This window comes from Elephas maximus, chromosome 13 (genome assembly GCF_024166365.1).
Source record: "Elephas maximus indicus isolate mEleMax1 chromosome 13, mEleMax1 primary haplotype, whole genome shotgun sequence".
NCBI lineage: Eukaryota > Metazoa > Chordata > Mammalia > Proboscidea > Elephantidae > Elephas > Elephas maximus.
This window is the reverse complement of record NC_064831.1, coordinates 48,702,582-48,729,480: the sequence shown is the minus strand read 5'-3', so window position 1 is coordinate 48,729,480 and position 26,899 is coordinate 48,702,582. Positions and strand designations below refer to the sequence as shown.

Here is a 26,899-nt window from a genome sequence, read left to right as displayed (position 1 = left end):
TTTTGCTTAGCAGTGTATTCGTTTGCTGAAGAGCTAGCTTGTTGTCTTAGACTGGGTTCTCTAGAGAAGCAAAACCAGTGAAGTGTATATACATAAATACATGGAGAGAGATTTATCTCAAGGAAATGGCTCATGAGATTGTGGAGGCTGGCAAGTCCCAAATCTGTGGGTCAGGCATCAGGCTGGAGGCTTCTCCTGACTGACATGGTTGCAGGGGCTGATGAACCTGCAATCAGCAGATCAGATGGTAGGCTCTTGTTTCCTGGAGCTACAGGAGCTGGCGAATCCCAAAATGAGCGGGTTAGATGGCAGGTAGCTGGCTTGCAGGACTACAGAAGCTGGCGAATCCCAGAATGAGCAGGTTAGATGGCAGGTAGCTGGCTCACAGGACTACAGAAGCTGGCGAATCCCGGAATCAGCAAGTCAGGCAACAGGCTCATGTCCCGAGAACTGGAGGTCAGATGATGACAAGCTGGATGCAGGATCCAGAGCAAGGGAGAGCCTGCAGAGAGCATCCATATATACATGGGATGCAGGTCACACCCCAAAGGGAACCCCCTAGAACAGAGTAAGGCTGTGCCTTGAGTAAGGGCGTGACTTAAGTCATACCCTCTTGTAAGGCTGTGATTCAAGATACATCCATTAACATACCCATTGCCTTTGAGTCGACTCATAGCGACCCAATAGGACAGTAGAACTGCCCCATAGAGTTTCCAAGGAGCTCCTGGTGGATTTGAACTGCCAGCCCTTTGGTTAGCAGCCATAGCACCTCACAATTGTGCCACCAGGGTTTCCCTCGTTAACATAGAGGTTAGGATTTACAACACATAAAATGGAGGACAACCACACGATGCTGGGAACGGCCTTGCCAGGCTGGCGCAGCATTAACAGCATCACACTTGTATTTTGGCAAATGGTATATTTGTTATTGTTCTTAGGGATGTTGGCACAACAGTTGAGAGTTGTGAAAGGCCCGTGGCTTCTCAGGCCTTGCCCTCGGTATCATGACTTCCATGTGGAGGATCAGGACATTTAGCCTACCAGGCTGAGTTAGGTGTCTCTTTGATCTCTCTCTGGCATTGGCGTCCTTTGTCATAGCACACACCACATTGTAGGGTAATCCTGCCTCAGCTTGAAAGAGTGAGCTCCCCTCAGTACCTGCTTCACTTACCAGCCTACTGCAGCTTGTCCTCACAGCTCCCCAGGGACTGCGGTCCATGCTCTCGGGGAGCTCTCAGGCTAGTGAGGAGAAATAAACCAACAATTGAATGTAGAGGGGTTCAAGCTGTATGCTATACAAATGCGGGGTGCCCTGGAAGCTCAGAGGTGATGGGAAAAGATCAAGATGACTTCCAAAGGAGATAGGCATGAGCTGAGCTTTAGGGTTTTGGCTCTAATCCAAACTTCCTGTCACAGCTTTTAGAATGATGTGAGTGAAGGCAGTTCCTGACGTCACTCTGTCCTGCCTCTGGGTATGCTTTCCCTCTTCTGGGATTGCCCCTTTCCTATTCCATCTTCTAGGGACGGCACTTTGTTATTAATCTCCATTACCTTGAACTTGGCTGTAGTAGGTGTTCAGTAAGCATTTCTGTTTTAATAAAGGGTGTGTGCTTTGTAAATAGGCAGTGGAGCTGATCTCACAAGACAGGCACAACAGGTAGTCTCGGTCCAGCACGTTACTGACACTGTAATTCTAACTTTAAAAAATGTCTGATTCTGAATCCCCTGCCAGCACGGCTTTTTCCCTTCACTCCCAAGAGGAATTTTCTTTCAAAGTCTAATATGCACTCATATTTATAGAATATAAAAAGTGCTCACCACGTTTTGCACAAATGGAAAAAGCACAGCTTAGCTTGGGGACCTGTAGGCAACACATTATAGCTCTCGGCAGGAGAAGAAATGGATTCAGAAAGCTTGAATTAGAAATTAAATGGGGAGGCTCTAGCTTCTTTGTTTTTATGAAAGAGTGTTTTATTTGGCTAAATCATCTAGGTATTTTTTATTCGACTGTTTCATAATGAGGTGGAAGGTGGTGGTTTCCTGCAGCAAACCTCACTACCAACATTTCTTGTTTTTCCCCCCTACAGAATTCTAGTTCCATAGGTTTTTAAGGTTTCAGGGAAGAAAAAAACAATTGGGGGGAGGGGTTAGTCCCAGGGTCAAATAAGCCTGGAAATGCCGAGTTAAAGTCAAACAGGTTTTATTTTATTAAAAAATATATATTTTAGAGTCTCTAATATTCTTATGCTCGTTGTGATCTCTGGAAGGAACTTAGAGCATGCAGTGGTCCCAAACTCAATTAACTCTCCAGTGGCTCTTCCCCCTACAGATTTTGGAGCTCTCCAGACACACTAACTCTGTGGGGCAGTTCTACTCTGTCCTATAGGGTCACTATGAGTCAGAATCGACTTGATGGCACTGGTTTTTTTGGCAGGCACACTTTTTTTTTTTTCCCCACACTTTAGGTAAAATGCTCAGATGGTAGTACCTTTGTAGGGTCATAGGCCAGGGACAAGGTCTCCTCCCCAGGAGGTCTCATTGGGCTCTGAGTCTTGGGTCTGTAACAACACGACGCCGGCAGTGGATGGTCTACAGGGATTTTTGAGGACAGGCCTCAGCCCACCCCTTCACTCTAAGTTTCACTGCTTTCTGCGGCACTTGGTAAAACAGCTGCCTGGGACACTGGTCTCCAACTTTTTTGATCTTGCACCTCATACTTAAAAACCTTGACTGTGCATTCCTAATATGGGAATATTTGTTTATAAAATTATATGACTATTATTGCACTGAGCCCTGGTGGCAAAGTGGTTAAGTGCTCAGCTGCTAACCAAAAGGCGGTTGGAACCCACCAGCCACTCTGCAGAAGAAAGATATGGCAGTCTGCTTCCGTAAAGATTGCAGCCTCAGAAACCCTATGGGGGCACTCCTACTGTGTTCTGAGGGTTGCTATGAGTCAGAATTGACTTGTTGGCAATGGGTTCTTTGTTGCTGTTATTATTACACTATTACTATGTACGCTCTAAAATATGCCGAAATTTTAGAGGATGAGAGAAAAATTCATGGAAGTTATACTTCTTCCCACATGTCAATGGATCATCTCACACACACCCTGGTGTGTATACAACCCACTGTGTAAACCCCTGGTTTAAGAAACAACCTCCATCTCCCACTCTTAGGCTAAGGGTGCTTCCAGTACCTGAAGCTATTGAAGAATGCAGCCACCTCTAGGTGCTGCCTTCTGAAGAAGCCCAAGACAGTCAGTGGAAAAAGTAAGTATTAATGCAGTGTGTATGCTTCAGTGTCTTGTGTGTGGAGGTTTTTTGCTTGTAAAAATATACTTGATTCATAGAAAATGCCTAGATTGATACATTAAAAATGTTATCTCTGAGCACTGTGAGGGATTTGATAGAGGAAGAGGATTTTTATTTTTTACTTTCTACCTTTCCATATTTGAGTTTTTTTTAATGAACAAGTATTCTTTTTATAATATTTTTTAAAAAATCACTAAATACCTTATGATATTGACAAAATGTTGATTGTTGAAGGTGGGCGATGGGTCCATTGGGTTTCATTATACTATACCTTTAGGTATATTTGAATATTTCTGTAATAAAAAATAAAAGTGGATGTATTTTAAGTACATCCTATATAAATACAGCGCTTAGTTAACAGTGATTGTCTTGGGGGGGGTGGTGTGAGGAGCGAAGAAGAGTTGGGGAGGAGAAATTCTGGTACCTCCTACTTTTCCTCCCACCCCCCGAACGTTCTATTGCTTTTATAATGAAAAACAACTAAACACACACAATGCAGAGTTCCCTGTGCAAGGAATTTCATGTATAGACAGGAATATAAAATACCTGCTTGACTTCTCAGATACCTGTTAGTTTCTAAGAGAATATACAAAATGAGGAGTGTTTAATGTTCAGGGCTAACTGTTCCGTATTAAGATCTTGACGACTGTTTCAAGGTTGTTAGGTGATAAAGGTGAAACTCCAAGACACAGCCCAGGGACTGTGCAGAGCCTCAGTGGCATCACCAAGGGCACGGTTACCTTCTGCCACAGGGGATTGCACTGTTAACTGGCCAGTCATTAGTCTCTGTAACATCAAGAGACTGTGATTAACTATGTGGTATACTGTGGAATCTACTTACAGTACATTTATTTTTATTTTTTATTACGGAAATATTCAAATATACCTAAAAGTAGAAAATAGTGTAACGAGACCCAATGTACCCATCACCCAACTTTAACAACCAACATTTACAATGTTAACATCTTAACGTAGAGTGAATTCCTGGGTGGTGCAAATGGCGAGCAAGCTCGGCTGCTAACCAGAGGTTGGAGGTTTGAGTCACCCAGAGGCATCTTGGAAGAAAGGCCTGGTGATCTACTTCTGAAAAACCATATATTGAAAACTGGCGGAGTCTATTCTGACATATGGGTCACCATGAATTGCAGTCAACTCAGTAGCAACTTTTTTTTTTTCCTTAAGTGGAGTGCCTAATTGTAGGTCTCACATGGGGTCCAGGGGAATTAATCTGTACACGATGTTTTCTATTGCTGACTGTAACGCTGGGCTGCAAGCACAGACGATATAGACCCTGTAATGAGGCAGACGATGAGTCATTCCCTGTGTGATGTTGTGTGAGTTGGTTATACTCTAGGCATCTCGTCTGTGAGACCAGGATTACTATTAGCCACCTCCGGGGATTGTGACAAGGATTACATGAGACTGAGTGTTAAGGCGCCTTGCATACAGTGAGCTCTCAAATGCCAACCATTCTTGTTTTCATGTGAAGAGCGGCTTATTGCACTGGGATCATGGAGCTTGCAGCAGGCATTCCCGGATTTTAAGTATCTCTGCCCTAAAGGAATTGACTCCACGGCAATGGGTTTGGTTTTTTGGTTTCTCCTCGAGCAGCTGCGTGGTTAGGGGTGATGGGTAGACAGGCAATCTCATTGCCCTTGCCAAGTTTAGGAATGGACATGTAACCTAATTCTGGCCAGTAAGATACAAGGGGATGTCTACTGCATGATTTCTACTTCTCTTACTCTGGAGGTTGTCATATCTAAGTGTGATGCCTGGAATTGCAGCAGTCAGCTTATTATCAGCCTGAGGATGAAGCCAAAATCAAGGATGGCAGAGCAGAGAAAAGGAAAAAAACTGTACCTTAATGACATTATTAAGCTGAACAAACCATTCCTGAAGCCCACCCTACCTTGGGACTTACAACTTTTTAAGACTAAAAAAAAAAAATTTCTTTCCTAAACCAGTTTGAGTTAGTTTCCAAATGTATCATAATTGATCAAACATGCACCAGAGAAGATTTCAGGTAGGGTTTACAGCCTTTAGTCCATTGTATTTATTAAGCACTTTGGAATGCAAAAATAAACACGAAGCCAAATTGTGAGAGTGAGGAACAAAGGATTCTGGAAAGGACAGCAGCTTAACACATACTGCCTCCCTTCTACTTGGAATTAACCCATCTGCCTCCACTGATAAAGCAGCTGCTGGGGGCTCCAGGAAGTAGGCAGGCTGTGTGTGAGGCTTCAGGTTCTGGCAGAATCCTGACAGAGCTGGAGCAGGGCTGTCTCTTTGCCTGAGAACAGTAACAACCCTAAGGAGGGGACCAGGGAGAAGGTCCTTGTGAATGCTCCTGGTTTCCCTGGTCCTTGAGCTGAACAAGTGGGTCGAGTTGCCTCCACTCCTGTGTCTGGAAGAGGTGAGGAGACTAGGAAGGATGCAGAAAGGCTTCCTCCTTGTTCCTCACAAAGGACTGGCAACCCATCTGCTGCTAAGCTTGGGCCTAGGGAGACTGAGACCATTGTTCCTCTTACGAGTTTGGGAATGCTGCCACTTAACATAACCCAGTACCTGGAACAGAGCCTCAGTGAGCAAACAAAGTAAAAGAAGATTTTCAGTGGGGCCCAGCCTAGAAGTACAAGCAGAACCCCCAGTATAGAAATAGCTGCCGGCAGAGTCAAATAACTTAAAAAACAAAAAACTTTAGGAGATTTAAATGCGGCACCAAAAAAAAAGTGATTTTCGAGGACGGAAAAAAAGGTAATTTTGAACTAAAAGCTTGAAGAGATAAAGGAGAATATGGTCAATGTTGGTGCCTGAATTAGTGTCCTGGAAGAGAAGGGAAAGGTACACCTCAAAGCACAGAGCAAAAATTAACAAAGAGAAACCAGGAGATAGGAACCCATAAAGGGGTGGAATGCGGGTGGGGGATGTGACAGAAGAGGCAACAAATAATACAAGAAACATTTCTGAGCTGGTAGGAGACCTGGATCTCACAGAGGTCCAGGAAGGGTTGATGAGAAAAAGACAGTCTTAGGATACAAGAAGTGGGAAAGTCTCACTCGTCTTCGCACAGAAGAACAAGTTACTACTAAAGGAAAAAGAACTATCCTGGCATTGGACTGCTTAGCTATAAGACTGGACACTACAATATGGAGAACTGCAGACCACTGAGAGAAAAATACGGAAATTGACCTAGACATACTGGATCTTGGCCCTCCTGTAACCTCGATTCATTCAGTCTTGCAGAAGCACCAAGAATATGTTGCATTGTTACCAGTTGCTTTTGCCTGGTGAGCAAATAAACTCAGAGCCAGTCTCCAGAAGGGTTGGGAAGGGCCAAGAGAATATAATATTTTAAGAGAATATGAAGGGGATCGTCACCCAAACAGAGTGTATCACCAGCACCTGTATACTCAAAGACCAGACAATCTCATCTCTCTGACTGTGAGTGTTGCTGGGTTCTCTACTCTGTAAAAGTTAATTTTCCTGAGTGGATCACATCACCATTCTCAACAACTCATCTAAAAACAGTCTGGAACTAAAAATAATAAGTGAATATCAGCAAATCTGGGCACTGAGTTTGGAGGGAAGTAAGTGTTCCAAAGGTCTCATCTAGGGAGGGGCTGTAGGACTGGTAAAGGAAGTGAAAGTAGTCTAAAATTTAAAGTGAGGGGTGGAAGCAGTGGAGGACTATTTTGGTAGGAGAATTACGTGTCTGGTTTTCAAATAAAGGTAAAAAAAAATCATTATGAGCAACAGAAAAGGGAAAGTAGCTGAAAATGGAATCGAAATTTATAAGAGAACTCATATTAATAAGATGGAAAGGGGTAAAATCTAATGATCAAATTGCAAAAATAAAAGTAAAAGGGAACTACATAAAATAATGTAATAAGATAGAGGATTCTCATAATTACACTAAATGTAAATGGACTGGATTTTCCCATGGAAAGTTAGAGACTCTATGTTGTTAAGGTGCCGTCAAGTTGTTTCTGACTCATAGCAACCCTATGTACAATCGAATGAAACACCACCTGGTCCCACACCATTCTCACAATCGTTGTTATGCTTGAGCCCATTGTTGTAGCCACTGTGTCAATCCATCTTGTTCAGCATCTTCCTCTTTTTCATTGACCCTCTACTTTACCAAGCGTGATGTCCTTCTCCAGGGACTGGACCCTGCTGATAACACGTCCAAAATATGTGAGAAGTAATCTCACCATCCTTGCTTCTAAGGAGCATTCTGGTTGTACTTCCTCCAAGAAAGATTTGTTCGTTCTTTTAGCAGTTCATGGTATATTCCGTATTCTTCACCAACACCACAATTCAAAGGTGTCGGTTTTTCTTCAGTATTCCTTATTCATCATCCGGCTTTCCCATGCATATGAGGTGATTGAAAACACAATAGCTTGGGTCAGGTGCACCTTAGTCTTCAAGGTGACATCTTTGCTTTTCAATACTTTAAAGAGGTCTTTTGCAGCAGATTTGCCTAATGCAATGAGTCTTTTGATTTCTTGACTGCTGCTTCTGTAGGTGCTGATTGTGGATCCAAGTAAAATGAAATTCTTGACAACTTCAATCTTTTTTCCATTTATCATGATGTTGCTTATTGATACAGTTGTGAGGATTTTTGTCTTCTTTATGTTGAGGTGTAATCCATACTGAAGGCTGTGGTCTTTGATCTTCATCAGATAAGTGCTTCAGGTCTTCACCTTTAGCAAGCAAGGTTGTGTCATCAGCATAACACAGGTTGTTAATGAGCCTTCCTCCTATCTTGATGCCCTCTTCTTCTTCATAGAGTCTAGCTTCTTGGGTTATTTGACCAGCATAAGACTGAATAGGTACGGCGAAAGGATACAATGCTGTCGCACACCTTTCCTGACTTTAAACCATGCAGTATCCCCTTGTTCTGTTCAAATGACTGCCTCTTGTTCTATGTACAGGTTCCTTATGTACAGTTTCCTCAGTTTGTCCTGCAGCATGACAAACTGACAGATGTGTGGAGGACTCTAAGATTAAATAAAAATAAATCAAATAGCAATACTCTATTTAGAAGACAAATATTTAAAACAAAGTCTTAAAAATTACAAAGTTGAAAATAGAGGAATGGGCAAAGATGCCAAGCAAATATAATGAAAAAGAAAGTAGAAATAGCAAAATTGATTATCAGACAAGGAGGAATTTAAGGTTAAAGGCACTATATTATATAACAATATAAAGCACATTTTATAAAGCAGAATTAACATCAGTAAACCTACTTATCAAACAATGTAGATGCAAAGACAGCTTGATAAAAGTATAGTTCATAGATTTCAAAACACTTTTTTCAAAATCATATCTAATATAAAAAAAAGTAAATGTAGAAGAACTGAGTAATGCAATCAACATACTCATCTTAGGTATAAGATACATAGTGCTTTCATTTATTCATTATCATGACCACGTATAACTTTGTACCTTTGTTGCTTGAAAAGATTTCACAAAAATAGTTTTAATGAAATTAAAATTAAATTTAATGAAATAATTTTTAATGAAATTAAAATATATGCAAAATAAATAAATACAAGCTGAAATCACAAGAATATTACATGTAAAAGCACGAAGACCAGATGGTTTCACAGCTGAGTTTTTCTCAAATTAAAAAATAAAAAGATGATCATAAAAAATAAAAAGATGACCAATAACCAAAAGATTATTGAAACTATTCAAGCACATAGATAAAAACCGTAGAATATTAAAATATTAAAACATGATAATGACAGCAGGAAAAAGAAGTGTGAACCAACTTCACTTATGAAAATAAAGGCAACATTCTAAACAATTTTAGTAAGTGAAGTCCAGCAGCGTTATTAAAAAAAAGTCTGCTGTAGCCAAGGATGGTTTATTCCAAGAATGCAAATGTGAGTGAGTATCAGGAAATATTTCAGCATAATTTATTTTATGAATAAACTAAAAGAACCATACATTACCGAAGCATTTCCTAGAATTCAGCAGCCATTTCTATAAAAATACCAACTAAAATAGTAATAGAAGAAAGCCAATCAAACCCAATAAAGCTCACTTCTCAAAACTAAGAGAAAATGTATTCTAGATGACATAGCACTAAAACTTTTAATAAAAATCAGGAATGAGACAGTGGTACCCACTATTGAAATCATTAGTGGACTTTGCCTTGGAGTTTCTGACAAACCCATAAGTGAACAAATGAAATAATCAGTGCATATTGTCTTTCAGTGATGAAGTGATTGAACATTATAAGATTTCAGTTAAAAAAAAAAAGAGAATTTGAAAAACTGGACAAATAAACAAAACTCCAAATCTGTCATATATACTTGTAATAATCCCCAATAAGGTGAAATAGAATAAAAGATTCCATTTGAAATAGAGACAAAAGCTTAGAAATACCTAGGAATAAATGAAAATTTAAAAAAATATATAAAATTTTATTGAAGGACATGAAACAAGATCTGAACAAATGGAGTCCATACAATGCTCCTGGACCAGAAGACCTCATATAATAGAAAGGTCAACTGTCCTTACACAAATTTCTCTGTTTCACGTGATTCTCAATTAGAGTCCCAATGGGGATTTTAGGACAATTGGATAAAATTGCCTTAAAGTCCATGTGAAAGACTAGATGACTGAGAGTATTAAAAAAAAAAAAAAAAAAACCGGGGGGAGGGGTGTGAAAAGGAAGAGTACTGAGGAGACTTGCGGTGTGAGAATACATTATAAAGCCCCTGTAAACAAGTAAGGAGCGCTGAAAGACTTTGGAGTCAATTAAATACGATCAGTATAAAAATAAATGATGAGATTAATGGAGCAAAATAAAGAATTAAGGTATAGTTCCTAGCATGTATGATAATTTTAAATTTATGATAAAAGTGGGATCTCGGCTCAGAATGAAAATATTTACTTAACAAATAGCATTGGCTCAACTGTTTATCCATATAGATGAAAATAAAGTTCACCCTTTATCTTATACTATATACAAAAATAAATTTCAGATGGATTAAAACCTTTAAGGGACAAAAGCGAGCGGAAAAATCTTCCGTTTGTATAATTTCCAATTCAAGGATGAGAGAGTTTAGCCAAGATAAGAAATCTAAGTTATCTTAAAAAATGTTACTTATTTGACCTAAAATAATAAGGTGAAACTACTCTATATTAAATAATATATAATTAAAATCAATGAAGGAATAGATTTGGAAAAGTATTTGCAAACTAGCTGAAAGAAAGGACTAGTATATTCCATAAAAGTAGTTTTTACAAATAACCCACTGCCATCGAGTCAAGTCTGACTCATAGCGACTCTATAGGACAGAGTAGAACTGCCCCATAGAGTTCCCAAGGAGCGCCTGGTGGATTCGAACTGCTGACCCTTTGGTTAGCAGCCTTAGCACTTTACCACAATGCCACCAGGGTTACCGTTTTTACAAATAGACAAGAAAAAAACAAATGTTCTAACGAAATGGAATACGAAGGACTAATTCACAGTAAAGATTCTCAAACTCAATAGTAGGTAGATCCGTTGACGTCAAGTCAATTCTGACTCATAGCGACCCTACAGGACAGAGTAGAACTGCCCCATAGCGTTTCCAAGGAGTCCCTGGTGGATTTGGTTCACAGCCGTAGCACTTAACCACTACACCATCAGGGTTTTCCACAATAGTGGGTAGTGCACTGTAAGGTTACCATGCGGTCATCACTTACACACCTCACACTGGCAAAGACGAAAGTCAGCAACAAACATTTCTGCCTGGGAGTGGGTGGTGAGCAGGGAGACAGGCACTCATCACTGCCAGAGGGGCTGCAAATTGCTGCAGTGTCTTAGGAAGCGCTATGGCAACATCTATTAAAATAAAAAATCTATTCCGCTCCTAGAAATATTTCCCATAAATCGGTATAAGCAGCAGTTTTCAGAGGGGCAAAAACTGAAAGCAAAGCGAAGCCACATCAGTAGTAGAATGAATAAATTAGGATACCTGTACAGCGTGGGGTATTATGCAGCCATTAAAAATAATAGGCAGTACCAGTTGGCCTAGAAAGATTTCAGAAGGTATTGTTGAGTAAGAAAATCAATTTGATGTGAAGGATGTATGATTATGTTTTTGTAAAACAATGACAATTTACCCTATATGAGAATACATATATATGTTTGCCTGTATGACCACTGAGGAGCCTTGTGGCCCAGTGGTTAAGCGCTCAGCTGCTAACCAAAAGGTTTTTTGTTCCAACCCACCCATCTCTATGGACCCAAGACCTAGTGATCTGCTTCTGTAAAGATTACAGCCTAGAAAATCCTCTGGGGCAGCTCTACTCTGACACACAGGGTCACTGAGTCAAAATCGACTTGACTGCACCTAACAGCAGCTTCAACAACATGTTGTTGTTGTCGTTAGGTGCCGTCGAGTCGGTTCTGACTCATAGCGACCCTATGCACAACAGAACGAAACACTGCCTGGTCCTGCGCCATCCTCACAGTCATTGTTATGCTTGAGCTCATTGTTGCAGCCACTGTGTCAGTCCACCTTGTTGAGGGTCTTCCTCTTTTCTGCTGACCCTGTACTCTGCCAAGCATGATGTCCTTCTCCAGGGACTGATCCCTGGACAACATACAACCATAGAAAAATTCCAGAGTTCACAACAAATTGTTAACATGGGTCGGGGGATAGGGAGTATGTGGGTGTTGACCCGAGAAAAGAGTGGGGAAAAGATTGCATTACCCCCTCCAAGTGCATAAGACATAATTCTATTTATACAAAAATATTCAGCTCGTGTGCATAAAGAAATTCAAAAAAGATCAGTACCTCCTGACTTATATGAATACTCATAATGAAGAAAAAAGAAGCTTTTGCGGTAGAGTCATAGTACCTATATTGATTGCAGCTTGTTTTAATTTGTTTTTATTTCATGATGTATCATGAGAGGGGCCCTAGTGACTCAGTGGATAATAACTCAGTCTGCTAACCAAAAGGTCAGCAGTTTGAATCCACCAGCCACTCCTCAGAAACCCGATGGGGCAGTTCTACTCTGTCCTATAGGGTCAATAAGGTCACTATATGGTCTCTATGAGGTGGAATTGACTCAATGGCAATGGGTTTGGTTCAGGTTTTGGATAGATAAACAGGATTCAGTTCTGCAGGGAGGAGGGAAATCTGGAGGACAGAGGAAGAGAGAAGTGTAAGAAAAGGCAGAAATGGGAAGGAAGGAGGTGTGTTGAGGACTGCCAGTGATGTACGAATCGCTGGGATTTGAGTAGGAGTGCTTAGCAGAATATACAGTTAGCAGGTAGATAATGACTTTTGGGATGGAGAGCCTGGACTTCCTTTAGTTTTCCCCTTGCTTGGTTTGTTTTTCATCTGTCTGACTTGCCTCAATCTGGGCTCTATGCTTTGCCACCCCAGAGTACGTAACTGCAGTCGAAGCTTGCAGTCTTCTTGGCCAGCGTTACCCAAGGTAAGCATGGAGGACGATTAGCTTTGCTACGTGAGAGAGCGCACTTATTTTAATGTAGAATGGAGTGCTTGTTTCCTTCTCTCTGACGTCACCCACCTCAAAGAGCCCGCTGCGGTATAATCGGCGCTCCATCTCTGTCCTTGTGTTCTCTTACAAGTAAGGGCGCAGACAGGCCCTGAAAGGCAAGACGCTAGCATGATCTTTCCAGAGTGGCTCACGATGCATATTCTTTGGAGAGAGGTATGTATAATCAGTGTACGAGTAGGCATTTTGTGTATGCAATGAACAGATGTGGCTGAGTTATTCAGTCTCCCTACTTGACTTCTCTACAGAAATATACTTCAGAAAATGTGACGTCCATGAGCGTGTCTTCCCAAGTGGAAATAATCCACTGAAAACAGCATTGGCAACCAGATTTGGACCCACCAAGAGGAGTTTGAAGTGCTCCAGTTCATCGTTTCTCATATTGCTGGCTCATTGAATTCTGCCCAAAATGTCATGACATGCTCTGTCACTTCACATGTTCTTACTAAAGATGAAATAACTTCTAATTATATCTCCTGGGAAATTATACTTATGTTGAAGTGCATTTACACAGTCTTAGAAAAATGTTTTAACTTCGCCCTGAATCGACTCGACAGCATTGGGGTTTTTTTTCTTTTATTTTTTGCATATTGTGAAATGTGACAGTCATATCCAAAAGTGTATGAATTATAGACGTACCGTTTAAAGAGTGGTTATAAAAGTGAACACTATAACCACCACCCAGAATAAGTAGAATATTGTTGGCATGTGGAACCTGGTCTGTCCTTCCTCTTTCCTGGAGTTACCACGAGGCTCACTTCTGTGGTAATGATTTTATTGCTTTTCTTTATAGTTTTCTAAAAACCAAACCCATTTTTGTTGAGTCAGTTCTGACCCGTAGTGACCCCATAGGACAGAATAGAATGGCCCCATGGGGTTTCCAAGGCTGTGATCTTTACAGAAGCAGAGCACCATATCTTCTCCTGAGGAGCAGCAGCTGGTGGGTTCGAACTGCTGACCTTTAGGTGAGCAGCTGAGTGCTTAACCATTGTACCAACAGGGATCCTCTTTATAGTTTTACTACCCATTTATCCATCCCTTGCAATGTAGTTTAGTTTTCATGTTTTGTACTTTATTTTGTGTGTCTCTGTGCAAGTGTACGAACCAGTGGGTAAATACCTCCTGAAATTTTGCTCTGGAGGCCCCTCACTGCCTGCCCCTGGTCCCAGCCCTATCTTCTGCCTGTAGCTTTGGTTCATTTTTCATTGCGGTGTAACATTCCTTTAGTAAGAATACACCACAGTTCATGTATGCGTTCTACCAGTGGGCGTTTGGGCGTTTCTGCCTTTGACTCTTTCAAAGCTGAGATGAATATGCTGGCACACGTATCCTGGTGTACACGTAAACATATTCTCCAGGATGGCTAGCAAGGAGTGTTCTCAGGTAGTTTTTTAAAAAGTAGTATGTTGGCTGGGGTATGTTAAATAATGATAAAACGTGCCAATCCAATGCAAACGTGGTTTTATTGTAAACCTTAGTATTTTAGACGTAATGCAAAGTATTGTTCACTTTAATATTTATCCATCTAGACACACGCACATGCACTTTAGCTAAAAGTGGGACAAGTTCTTTTGCAGGTAAGGTTAGCATTCGGATCGGGATGCTTCATTCTGAAACACCTGCCAGCTGGTGTTTCTGTCCCCCCCCCCCCTCCGCCAGCCCATTTAGTTTTAGATGTCCTTCGCAGGGAAATACAATGAATCACGCAAGATAATCTGGAGTTGTTTTAGTCAGAGGTAGACATCTCTCCAGCGAAGAGAATGTGAATTAGAAGCTGTGCACAGCCAAGCCTGTGTAAATGGCGGGGTAGCCTGTGTAAAGTGCAGAGCGGTTTCCTCCTCTCCCAGTCACTGGCCACACACCTCCAAGTGATTCCTGTATCTAGCATCTACTTCTGTCAAGAGCTCCGTGTGGGAAAGTGCTGACCAAACATCACTACTTCATTTATTGGACGGTGTGAGGTTTCATATCTCTTTAGCTATCCCAGGTTTTCTGTTAGCTTTCATTGCAAGCATTAGTGAGAGAGGAAAGTTGTATTTATGCGACTGGTCATTTAATTACTAAGATGACCTACTGTCCACCTCTCATCGGTATCATTAGCAGTTTGGGCAGAATTCTACTCCTATGGGTTTGGTTCAGCTAAATGAGTATTACATGTATGATGACAACTATTAGGTTAATTAGAATTGTTCCTCTTTCAGTGAGTCGTCCTATCTTAAAAGGTGTGCACTCATGGTGTAACATAAAAAAAAAAACAACCCAGTGCCGTTGAGTCATACCATTAGTGATTTATTGGGATTGCCCTTTATTGACATGCTAATTATGTAACCGAGAAGTACCTTTCCAGCAAGGCTCAAAAAATGCTCAGCATTAACTAGTTAGGAAGTGCAGAAAATTTGACTTAATTGTAAAAGACATTTTAAATTAGAACAACTTGGATCTAAAATGGCTCTTACATCTGTACTGATTTGCATACATTACCATTCAACCAGAGGTAGCACTGGGAACTTTTTAGTTACACTAATATTTGACAATAGTTGTAGAATGCAGTTTTTAAAAGCTCAGTTTACAATAGTGAAACGTGCCTCCTTTACTTTTAAACTTTATGCAAAATTCTTCATATTACTTTGTTGGGGGTTTGTTACACCCCAGATGAGGAATAAGATTCGTTTATTCTTTACACTGGATCTTCAAGAGGGCTCATCTGATCTTTTGCTTCCGTTTTTTAGAGTTGACTTCACATCTCACAAAGATTTTCTCCTGGGCTGGGTGAAGTAGTAGATCCTGCGTGTTTTCTGAGCAAAATGTCATTCTGAAAAGAAAACATAAAGCGAATGCCACATTAAGTTTTAGATGGAACTCACTGAAGTGTCTCATCCTTTGTCAAATACTCAATTTATGTAAGGCACGCAATGTTGTTTCTTTAATTAGATTCTTATGCTCACAAATATTTTTATAACTTCAGAGAAAAACAAAACCTAATTCAGTGAAAGCAATGGTCTAAGGCTTCCTGGGGCTTTGCACTGAGGTGGTTTGAATTCTTTAAGAACAGAGGGTCCCAGGGGCATCCCTCCTTTGTTCTCTCTCATAACTGAGCATCAAGGATTGGAGGGTAAGTGTGGTTTCTTTCATTACATGCCCTGGCTCCAGGACAAACATTTTCAGTTCCTTCAACTGTTTCTCAAAGGCAGGCGGAACTCCCCAGCCTTCCTTCTTTCAACACGCTCCGGTCTGTCAATGCCATTCTTAAAGGTCCCTGGGGACGAGGCCACTGCCGTCAGCCCCCTGCCTAGCCCAGCATTGGAAGCCCTGCCTCTTCTCCTCATGGGTGCAGACACTGTCTAGCCACAGACACCCACTATGAGCTTTGAGTCTTTCTTGGAGACCAACTGCTAGACTCCTTTGACCATTAGCTTGTCCTGAGATGCCATTTTATGTTACTAACTCCAATTGCATCGGCTTAAAAAAACAACAGTCACAGAGAATTCTAGTTTATGGTTTTTTTTTCCTTTGTATTGCATCTAAGGTCAAGTCTTTGCTAAATTAAAACACTGTTATGAGTAGTATGTGAATATGATTACTGCAGAAATTGAGCATCTTTTCACTATGTTTAGCCAGTCCCTTGTCACGTCCTGTTGTAGGTGTGGTACTTTTGTCCTTTTTTTTCACCCTGACAGCAGACTCTGCTCACCCTCGATGTTGTGCCTTTTGGTGCAGGAAAACCACCTCACGTTGAATTCCTCCTTTTTAAAAAATTTCTTGCAGTTAGCAGAGAGATTTAGAGTATAAGGCTTAGTGTTTGTACCCTGGCTTAGGGATTTTCATTTGTAGAGGGTATTAGAAAACTGGTAGTATCATTCCCATCTATGGCTAGAAAAATTGAGTCTCAGAGAGGCAAAGTGATAGTCTGTGGCCACTCAATGGCAAGCTGTGGAGTCAAAATTTGAGTTGAGGACCAACCGCTGGAGTGTCTGATTCTGTCTGCCATGCTGCTTTGATCAGTGCCTAGCTCCTGCGAATGCTCTGAGCTTACACAAAGCCCTGTATATCCTCACAGCACAGTGCCAACCCAACGACCTGAACTGATGTCCTTCTCAGACTGCCTAGGCTTCAGGAATGGCTAAGGGAAGTGTGGTCCATGGACCAGCAGCCTTGGCATCACCTGGGAGTTTGTTAGAAATGTGGAATCTCAGGCCCCACCCCAGACCTCTTGAAGCAGACCCTGCATTTTAACACGACATCCAGGTGATCCTCGCACACATTAAATTTCAAGAAGCACAGGGATGTCACACCCTATTAGTAAAATGGAGGCCTCTCATTTTTTCATTAGGTTCTGAAGTTTCTTTATACTGAAAGCCACAACTTGGATTTGTTTGGTGTCCCCCAGTGGTACCTGGTACCGTGTAGACACATAGGAGGAACTCGGTAGTTATTGCTTAAAAAAAATATTTTGGAATCAACTTGATGGCACCACCACCACCAACACTAATGAAGGAAGGATCTCTCTTGGAAACCTGAGTCAGATCTGGGCTCAGACAATTATTAACTATGTCCCCAAGCTGGTAATGTCCATGAGCCTCAGGTTCCTAATCTGCACCGGGCATACTACCCATTTCAGAGGGCGATTTGGAAGATTAAATGAGACTGATGGGCACAAGGCACCCAGTCCAATGCCAGCTGTGCAGTAGGGACTCATCCTTCGTCAGTTGTGTGGGCCTGCACCGGTGGGGAGGGAGTGTGTTGTCTACGGCTCTTCAGGTCGTGTCGCCTAGATGGTGGTGGCGAACAGCTTCCAGAACTGAGGGGTGGTGCTGAGAAGCAGCAGTGTTCTAAGGGGCCAAAAAGCCAGGCAAGAAGGCCAAGTGTATGAGAGGAGAGAAGCAGTTTAATTTTCTCAAATTGATCGTGTGGAGAAATCTGTTGGCAGACCGCAGAATATGTTCTTAGTAATTGCCAGGACTGTGTCTCCCAGGGAGATAAAATCTTAGCATGCGGTTGTGTAAGGGACTTAGGCAGCATAAATCTGCCATGGGCCAGTGAAATCTGAGGGTGAGGGAGGCATGTAATTTGGAGGTTAGAGGCTGCCAACGAGGGAAATGGGCTTCCCAACAAAGGAGGTGTGAGAGGACAAACAGGGTTCCAGGAAACGGGGAGGAGATTGGAGAGGGTCTGGGGAAGGACAGGATCCTTTTTTTCCTGGAGAACTACAGAGCTATAGACAAGCATGGTGGCCGGGGGCATCCCTCTGCTCTGCTGGGAAAACTGTAGGAGGTGCTGGACGCCCTCCTTTTCTTACTCCCTGCTCCCCCTTCCAGCCCTTATTGGCCCTGGGGCTTTGGGGCCAGCGGAGATGTTGAATCACACACAGCAGTCTACTGGTCCACATTGGAATGATACAGATGGTTAGTGGCTCAGCTGCTAACAAAAAAATTGGAGGTTCGAGTCCACCTAGAGGCACCTTGGAAGAAAGGACTAGAGATCTACTTCCAAAAAATCAGCTACCGAAAACCCTGTGGAGCACAGTTCAGCTCTGACACACATGGGGTCTCCATGAGTCAGGGTCAACTCAACAGCACTTGGTTACTGAAGATTGGTCCACACCAGAATTTCTTGGGACCCTTATTAAAAATGTGCCCGCCCCACCTCCTTCACAGGTGCAATGAATCAGAAGCTCTACAGGTGGATCTGGGAATTCTGCGTATTTAATAAGCTTCCCAGTGGCTCTGAGACACTCTAAGATTTGAAAGGCACCACCAGAGAGAGAGGTAAATTGAGATTTTGAGATGTGATCTGTTAAAAGTCTTTCTCTGGGTAAACAATGACGAAGAAATGTCACATCTAGGTCCTTGCCACTCAAAGTGAGGTCTGTGGAGCAGCCCCGATGATGCTGGAGAAGCACTGGGCTCAAGCTCCTGAGGCAGGTAGCCATTAACCATTGGCAGTGGGAAGAGGCTAGACTGGGAATCAGCAGCCCTGGGTTCAAATCCTGGTCCTTCCACCCCGGGACGGATTACCCAATAAGCAAGGTATGCACAGGCTTACTTGTGATTACTTACTAATCTATACTGCACAATTTCACCTGTTTTTCACCATATCAAAGATGTGGTGAAAGCCATGTTAAATTGTGCACTACAGGTTAGTAAGTAAAGACAATTAAACCTGTGTGTACCTGGCTTACTGAAAGCTGGTGCGTACCTGATTTACTGGTTAATCCACTCCTGCTTCCACCTACTGCTCTGTGATCTTGGGATGGTCACATCACCTTTCTGAGTGTTTATACTCTATCATTAGGGCATAATAACAACTTCACAACAACCAGTACAGACTGTAAGTATTAAATTGTGAAGTGCCTGGCACGTGTAGTGCTCAATATCTGTTAGGAGGAGGTCAAATCACCAGTCACCTTTGCTGGGTTTCTCCTGCTTTGACTTTGATGGTCTTCAGAAGGAGACCTGAGTAGTGGGGCTCTGTGCCCCATGGGATGATGGTTTGGACTGTGTTCCAGACGTTGGCCCATATGGCGCTGTTTTCCTGCTTGAACTTGATCATGATCAGTTCGCCGATATCAACATCCAGAGTGATTAGAAAGGAGTAGGTTTTATTACTTGTAATTCCTCCGCCCCTTGAAGATACAAAGGAAATCAGACACAGTTTATTGGTGATAGCAAAGTGATACTTAGGTACATTCAGGATGTGTTAAGTTTGCATGAGTTACCTGGGATGGTCTTTTTTGTGGCAAACAGGTGTTCAACAGAGATACAGAGAGATAGCAATAGGTGTGCCAGAGGAAAAAGGGTTTTCCAGACCAATAAAACTGGGAAAACCATGCTATTTCCTGTGTTGTGTTAGCATATTAAAAAGGCTCTGAGAGTCCTGCAGTAATGAATTTAGTTGCCTTCGTTTAGCTCAGGCTGTTTCTTAGCTTCTAGGTAAACGAGTCAGAAAAGCTCTTCCCGATGAGAGAGTGGCTTCAGTAATGGCCCCTGGACTGCTGAGTTCTCTGTAGGTTTGGTTAACACAGTAGACCCACACCACACTCTTTTCTTCCCCCAGCAGTGCTTCTTTGTTTTCCATATAAGTAGAAATTTCTATTAAAACAGCAAAGCATAGCAATAATAGAAAACCACATATGAAAAGGATGCACAAATTTGGGGCAAGATTTGAATGCAGACTCAGGTATAATTATCAGCTTTACTCATTAGACAGCTATCCTCACAAGGTGTTGAAGGAGCTGCCAGATGCCACCCCACTGTTTAGAGTCTCCCCTGGGGCAGGATTTAGGGAAGATGAGGATGCAGGGTCCCATGCTCAGCTCATCCTAGCTCTTCCTGCAGAATGTTGTGAAGAATCCCGTGGGGATCCAGCCCTCCTCCTGGGGCAGTGGCGTCCTGAGGACAGGGCCCCACTATCTCTAGGGTGGACCACTAACACCTTGTTGCTGGCTGACTGGATCAGTGTGTAATCAGAGATCCAAGGCAGGCAGTTTTCAGGAAGTTGAGGACTGCTGGAGTGGGTAAAGGGCTGGTGCCACCTCCCAGAGAAAGCCCATGCTGAGGATTGAGACACTGGGTGTCTACTGGGCCCTTTCTGACAAGTGTGCCTCTGAGTGAGGGGCTGTGAGACCACTGCTTGTGTTATGAACAGGTGTGTAACAGGGTTGTTATGGATTGAATTGTGTCCCCACAAAATATGTGTCGGACTCCTAACCCTGGTTGTTCCTGTGGATGTAATCCCATTTGGAAATAGGTCTCCCTTTGTTATGTTAATGAGGCCATATCAGTGTAGGGTGTGTCTTAAACTTAATGACCTGAGATATAAAAAGATAAAAAGAAAGGATTAGGCACAGAGAGAAGCAGAGGGGCGGGGCATATGGCAAGGGGAGATTCCCAAGAGCTGAGATGAGGATTTCTCAGAGCCGACAGACAGAACGCCTTCCCCTAGATCCGGTGCCCTGAATCTGGACTTCTAGCCTCCTAAACTATGAGAAAACAGACTTCTGTTTGTTGAAGTCATCCACTTGTGGTATTTCTGTTACAGCAGCACTAGATAGCTAAGGCAAGAATGAAGGACAGATGGAGAGGGCTGGCAGGGCCAGCTGACTGAAATTAAAATTTTGTACTGAGACATGGTTTTGATACTCTTGGAATTCAGATTTCTGGGTCTGTGGAGTTGGGGTGACCACACAGGTCATTTGCCCTTAGGTTTCTTTTGAACCTTGAGCCTTGAAGAAACTAAAGAGTCACCTTTGAGTCAAGCAAAGGTCTAGATAGACTAATAATCTAAGACTGTTTGCCTTGGGCATTGTGCTGTTCAGAAGAATTCAGTCAGTTTCAGGAAACAGAAGACTTCAAAGGTCACACCGGGAGCTATATTTTAGGGTAAATCAGTAATTATTTTAATTGCTCTTCAAGACAGTGCTGTATGAAATTCTTCCTGACCACAAATTGTCTGTTCTATTCTGTCTGGTCAGTTCTGTTCCAGCCCCTTTTTCATGGAAATGCTGAAAAGATGTGGACTAAGAATTCTGGAAGTTCTTTTCATCTCCAGAACACTTATAATCAAAATATTATCCTGATTTGCAAATCGTATGTTAAGTAAACTTCCATTTCCATTACTGGCATAATATGATTTTTGTTTTCACAGTGCCCAGCTGAACAGGCTATGGTTTTCAGAACTCACTGGGAAGATGCTCAGGGCCTTGATGACGCCTGGCCTGCCCTCACCACGCCTCCCTGCACTGCAGACATTGACCAGGCCATCCTTGCTTCCCACTCTCTCACCCACCTTGGGTTATCCCATCACACACACGAAGTGCTAACATAAGCCGTCAGTGGTACTAGGGCAACACTGGAGAGGGAAGACAAGGTGGGGACTTGGTGAATGTCCCCTCTGACAGGACGTCTGGGGGGTCGTATGGGCTGAGAAAAGTAAGGTGCATCTGGCCTCCCCCTTGAAAGGTGCAAAGTCCATCTAGACCCTGTGACAGAAATAAGCGTGTTGTCACCCCAGATGGGCTCCCTGGCACACTTACAGGGTGATGGGGATTTTCTGCATTTCCTCCTTGGCTCCGAGAAGCCACATGGTGAAAGTGGGTTCTACTGGCTTCTCCATTTGGTTGATGAACTGGATCTTGAACTGGTAGTGATAAACTAGAGAGAGAGAAATTAAAGCAGCAACTTTTATTAAAGATTTTATATATAAACCATACAATTTTAAAATGCAGAGAGAAAAATCTGGATGGATAAGTACCAAAATGTTAACATTTTTTTCCCAGGAAGTAGGATTATGAATGCTTTTTATTTTCTTCTTTTTGCCTCTCTGTGTTTTCTGAACGCCTAGAGAGGACTTACGTTGTGCTTGTGATATAATAAAAACAAGTATAACTTAACAAGACAGAATGGAAGTGTAGCATATGTGGACCCTTGCTGAATTCTGGATGCAAATCCTGCTGGAATATGTCATATGTTTGGCAAGGGCCTCATTCTGTAAATCAGAGGATACATACCTTCTAGGTACCTGTGTAGTAAAGGTACCTGTGCGGTAAATAATCTGGCTGACCTTTGTTCCAACTTCCTGGGAGGTAACCTCCAAATCCTTGGAATTTCCTGAGGAATTGGAGAGTCTTTGCTGTTCATGGTGGGCCCCTCTATAGTTCATCCTAATGAGACAATTAAGGGGGAACTGGGCCCCAGAAAGACCAACCATGTGATTCCAGGCTTGGAGCTTTGAGTCACTTGGTATTAGCTAGAGACTGTGTTCAATCACATGGCCAATGATTCAGTCAGTCATGCCTGAGTAATGAAGCCTCAATGAAAACTCGGACACTGAGGCTTGGGTCACCTTCCCTGCGTGACAATATTCTGTGTACATCAGTGTGCTGGGTGGGTGACAAACCCCTAGGGACATGGAAGCTTCCCATTTGGGACCCTTCCAGACCTGTCCCTTTGGCTGGTTCTGATTCATCGTTTTGTTATAATAATAATTACGTTTTAATCTAGCACTTTCCTGAGTTCTCTGAGTGGTTTTAGTGAACTACCAAACCTGAAGGAGTAATGGGAAACGCTGAATTTGGAGCTAGTTGGCCAGAAGTGAGGGTGGCTCTGGGACCCCCCGAACTTGTAGCAGGTGTCTGAAGTCTTGGGCAGACTTAGCAGCCTGGAGGACTGTGCCCTTAATCTATGGAGCCTGGCCTAACTCTAGGTAGTTGGTGTTGGAAATAAGTCATTTGTGGCGGCTGACAAAGGCAGAGACTACACCGCCATTTTGAGCTTTGCCTCTACCTGATGAGGTCAGTTTCCAAGTGGCACTAACTTCACCAAGTATAGGCCCTAATGCCCACTCCTCAGTATTCTGGGGCAGATCCTGGGAACCAGCTCTGTGGGGCTTAACTAGCACATTTCCCGATGTAAAGAAGTTAATTCTCGTTCTGGGACCTGGGCCTAGAATTTCCTGTCCTATCAAATGTCTAGAATGTCCTTCTGCTGGGTTGAATAGAAGACAGTGACTTATTTTTCTTTGTATAAATAAATCCTATGTTTAATTAATAAAAGTGAAATTGCTTACCATGAGGCAGGTACTGTGTAAACACCGAACCCTGCATCTCATTTTTACATCATGACAACCCTATGAGGCAGGCATTGTTGCTATCATCCCATTTTATAAGAAAGAAAACAGGGGTCAGACAGAGAAGCCACTTGCTCAAAGTCACATAGCAGCATCTATGCTCTTCACCTCCCTGAACCTATTTATTGCAAGGCTCCCAGCTGGCCTGGCGCTCAGCCTGCCTTGTCCCATCCACCAGCTGTGGGTGGTTTTAAATTTACCCCACCTTATTCCAAAGTGGCCATCAGCTGCTTGGATTCTGTTTTCTTGCCGTCACCATGTTCTCTAAACTGTATGTTCTAGCTCCAAAATTACAAACATTTTAAAATGGCGTGTCAATTCCATTTGGCTGCTAGTGACTGCCTAAAGCCCTGTGTTGATATGGACTTGGAGATTGTGTCAGGCTCTTGGGAAGATTACTGTCTGCCCTGGGCAAAGGACAGGGGGTTTATGGTATGCTTGCGGTTTATCTGCCTTGCTTACTCAAAAAAAAAAAAAAAAAAAATCCAAAAACCAAACCCATTGCTGGTTTGGTTCTGACTCATAGCAACCCTATAGGACAGAATAGAATTGCCTCAGAGGGTTTCCAAGGAGTAGCTGCTGGATTCGAACTGCTCACCTTTTGGTTAGCAGCCAAGATCTTAACCACTGTACCACCAGGGCTCCAAATTAGCACCAAGCAAGATGAAAACCACCTCTGAGAATTGGAGACTTGGGTTTCAAGCTTTGTCATGGGAGAATTCCTACTGGAAACCACAGATAATGGTAACAAGCCACCAGGCCATCCATCTGCAGGCAGCGTGTGGGAATCCATCATCTTCGTGAATCCATCTAACTCCCAAGTGGGGCCATCTCCACTGGAGGTTGGTAGCTGCATGCCAAGCCTAGAGGCAGCTGTTGCTAACAGTATGACACCAACACGCCAGCTGCAGCATCCTGGTATGCCTGTATCGCTGGGTTCTGGACTGTTGACACAACCCCACCCTTTGGCATAAATCAGTCTCCCCATTTGGGTTTGTGGTGGATTTGCTCATGTGTCTGGGGAAGGCATTGCTTGTGTTTACTTAAGAGGTCCTCTTTGAAGCACCAGATGATTGTGTTTATTTATGTTCAGAACACTAACCAAATACTAGGAGTTGATTTGCAGGACAAGAGCTTTCTTTCTTTCTAGTAAATTTTTTTTTTTATTGTACTTTAGACGAAGGTTTACACAGCAAATAAGTTTCTCATTAAACAAGATACATAATGTTTTGTGACATTGGTTGCCAACCTCATGAAACGTCAACACTCTCCCCTTCTTGACCTTGGGTTCCCCAAGTCAAGAGCTTTCTGCTGTAGGTGAGAGCTAGCTCAGGTAGCATCTAGCACTGAGCATGGTGCCACGTACACATAGGTGCTGACATCCACAGCACGTTCCCTGTCTGGCAGGAGAAATTATTTCAGGTCTTAAAGACAAAAAGCCCATGATAGTCCATTAACCCCAAGTGAGCTCAGCAAACTCTGTCTGGGGAGAGTTGTGTGACCTGTAGAGAGTCCTCTAGTTAGAGGATTCTCCTGGGGTTCAGACACCCTAAACATCCTGGATTCTAATCCTGTGTGGACGTCGCATGACAAACCAGTTTGATATCCTCAAGACAGTGAGACTGTGGACCCAAGGTGCAGGAAGGGCCCCCAAGCTCTTGCATCACAGCAACAGAACAGGGATTCTGGCCTATGATTCCAGAAATCTCTGGAGAGGTCTTACACTATTCAGGGTCTGTCAAGGGAACTGTGTAACAAGTAGTGTTATAGGTCCAACCGAGGCCCCTTCCAAAGACACAGGCCACAGGCTTTTGGTGTGGGGAGGAAGGTGATGTGGACAGGACAGGCATCTTCCAGAATACTCAAGGAATGCTCATGGCAAGCAATTTTCAATTCCATTCAATAGGTATTAATTGGAAGTCTATGTGTGCTCAGCCCAGTGCAGTGGGGATAAATGAGTGGAAGTGTAATTGCAATACCAACCAAACCAAACCCATTGCCATCAAGTCCATTCTGACTCACAGCAACCCTATAGGACAGAGTAGAAGTGCCTCATAGTGTTACCAAGAAGTGGCTGGTGGATTCAAACTGTTGACCTTTAGGTTAGCAGCTGAGCTCCTTAACCACAGTGCCACCACAGCTCCATAATTGGCAATAAGTATGAATAATAACGATGCCTAATATTTATTATGCATTTACCACGTGCCAGCTGCTGGGCATCTCGTATTTGATGTAATCCTCACAACAACCTCACAACTGTTATTATCTTATTTCATAGATGAGGAAATGGAAACAAAGAAATTAAGTGACTTTTCTGGGATAACACAGCTAGCAAGTAGCCTGGGTGGGATGGGAGCCCAGGCAGCCTGGCTCTAGAATCTGAACTCTTAAATACCTGGGACCAATAGCTTTATATACCCTGAGGAAAAAGTTGAAATGTGAAAAAGATTTAAATTCGAAGCCATCATAACAGAATTATTTATTTAGAAACAAACCAGACACATTGTAAACATTTAGTAGTAGAGGAACAGTAATGACAGCCATAATACCAAACCAAACCCGTTGCCGTCAAGTTGATTCTGACTCATAGCAACCCTATAGGACAGAGTAGAACTGCCCCATAGAGTTTCCAAGGAGCACCTGGTGGATTTGAACTGCCAACCTCGTGGTTAGCAGCCATAGCACTTAAACACTACGCTACCAGTGTTTCCAACAATCGTCATAACTGCTGTTTACTCTTCACTGTGTCCCAGACACTAACCTTTTTGCATAATTAACTTATTTATTTTTACAACAACTTTACAAGGTGCCTGCTCTAACCTCCCTCCCGTATCATTTTACAAATGAGGACGCTGAGGCTCAGAAGTTAAGTAACTGGTCCAGCGTCACGCAGCTAATAACTGGTGAAGCCGCAATTAGAAGTTAGTCTGTTGATTCTGAGTTCACATTCCCAACCATGTGATACACTCCTATGAAGCCGTTAAAAGATATTTTTGGAAAGATTTCAATGCTTATGAAAGAAGTGGGGGGAGCCAGTGAGAACACAAAGCTGTGTACCTAGTATGCGAGCAACTCTGTGAAACAGTGTGCGTGAAAGTGGGGGAATTCACAAAAATACTGACAATGTGTATTTCTGGAGAGAGAAGAGAGATCATTTTAATTCTCTTTCTGTTTTTTTGCAAGTTCCATGTTTTCTACAGTAAGCATGTATTCTAATTAGAAATTGATTGGAAAACGAAAAAGCTTTTTTGGAAGTATTTAAGAAGAAAACAAGAGAAATAGAAGCCATGGTCCTGGCTTTGGGGGAGCTGGCAACCTGGAAGGCAGAGTCACCACGTGGCCCTTGTCACTTCTGCCTTGTCCTGTGGGTATCCCTGCCCATGTCACCTCTCAGAAGGCAGCTTGGGGTCAGAGTAATACTTGCATCC

The 26,899-nt window shown here is 42.7% G+C and overlaps 1 protein-coding gene across 1 annotated transcript in view; it reads right to left on the bottom strand.

Annotated features, from left to right (window-relative positions):
• Positions 1-15,490: 15,490 nt before the first annotated feature.
• Positions 15,491-26,899, bottom strand: part of LIPC (lipase C, hepatic type) — a 30,368-nt gene continuing 18,959 nt past the window's right edge. The window contains exons 5-7 of the mRNA XM_049905773.1: positions 21,880-21,997; positions 19,252-19,470; positions 15,491-15,660 (exon numbers count right to left, since the gene is read on the bottom strand). Coding sequence (XP_049761730.1) covers positions 15,549-15,660; positions 19,252-19,470; positions 21,880-21,997 — 449 coding nt within the window. The 3' untranslated portion in view covers positions 15,491-15,548. The remainder of the gene's footprint in view (positions 15,661-19,251; positions 19,471-21,879; positions 21,998-26,899) is intronic.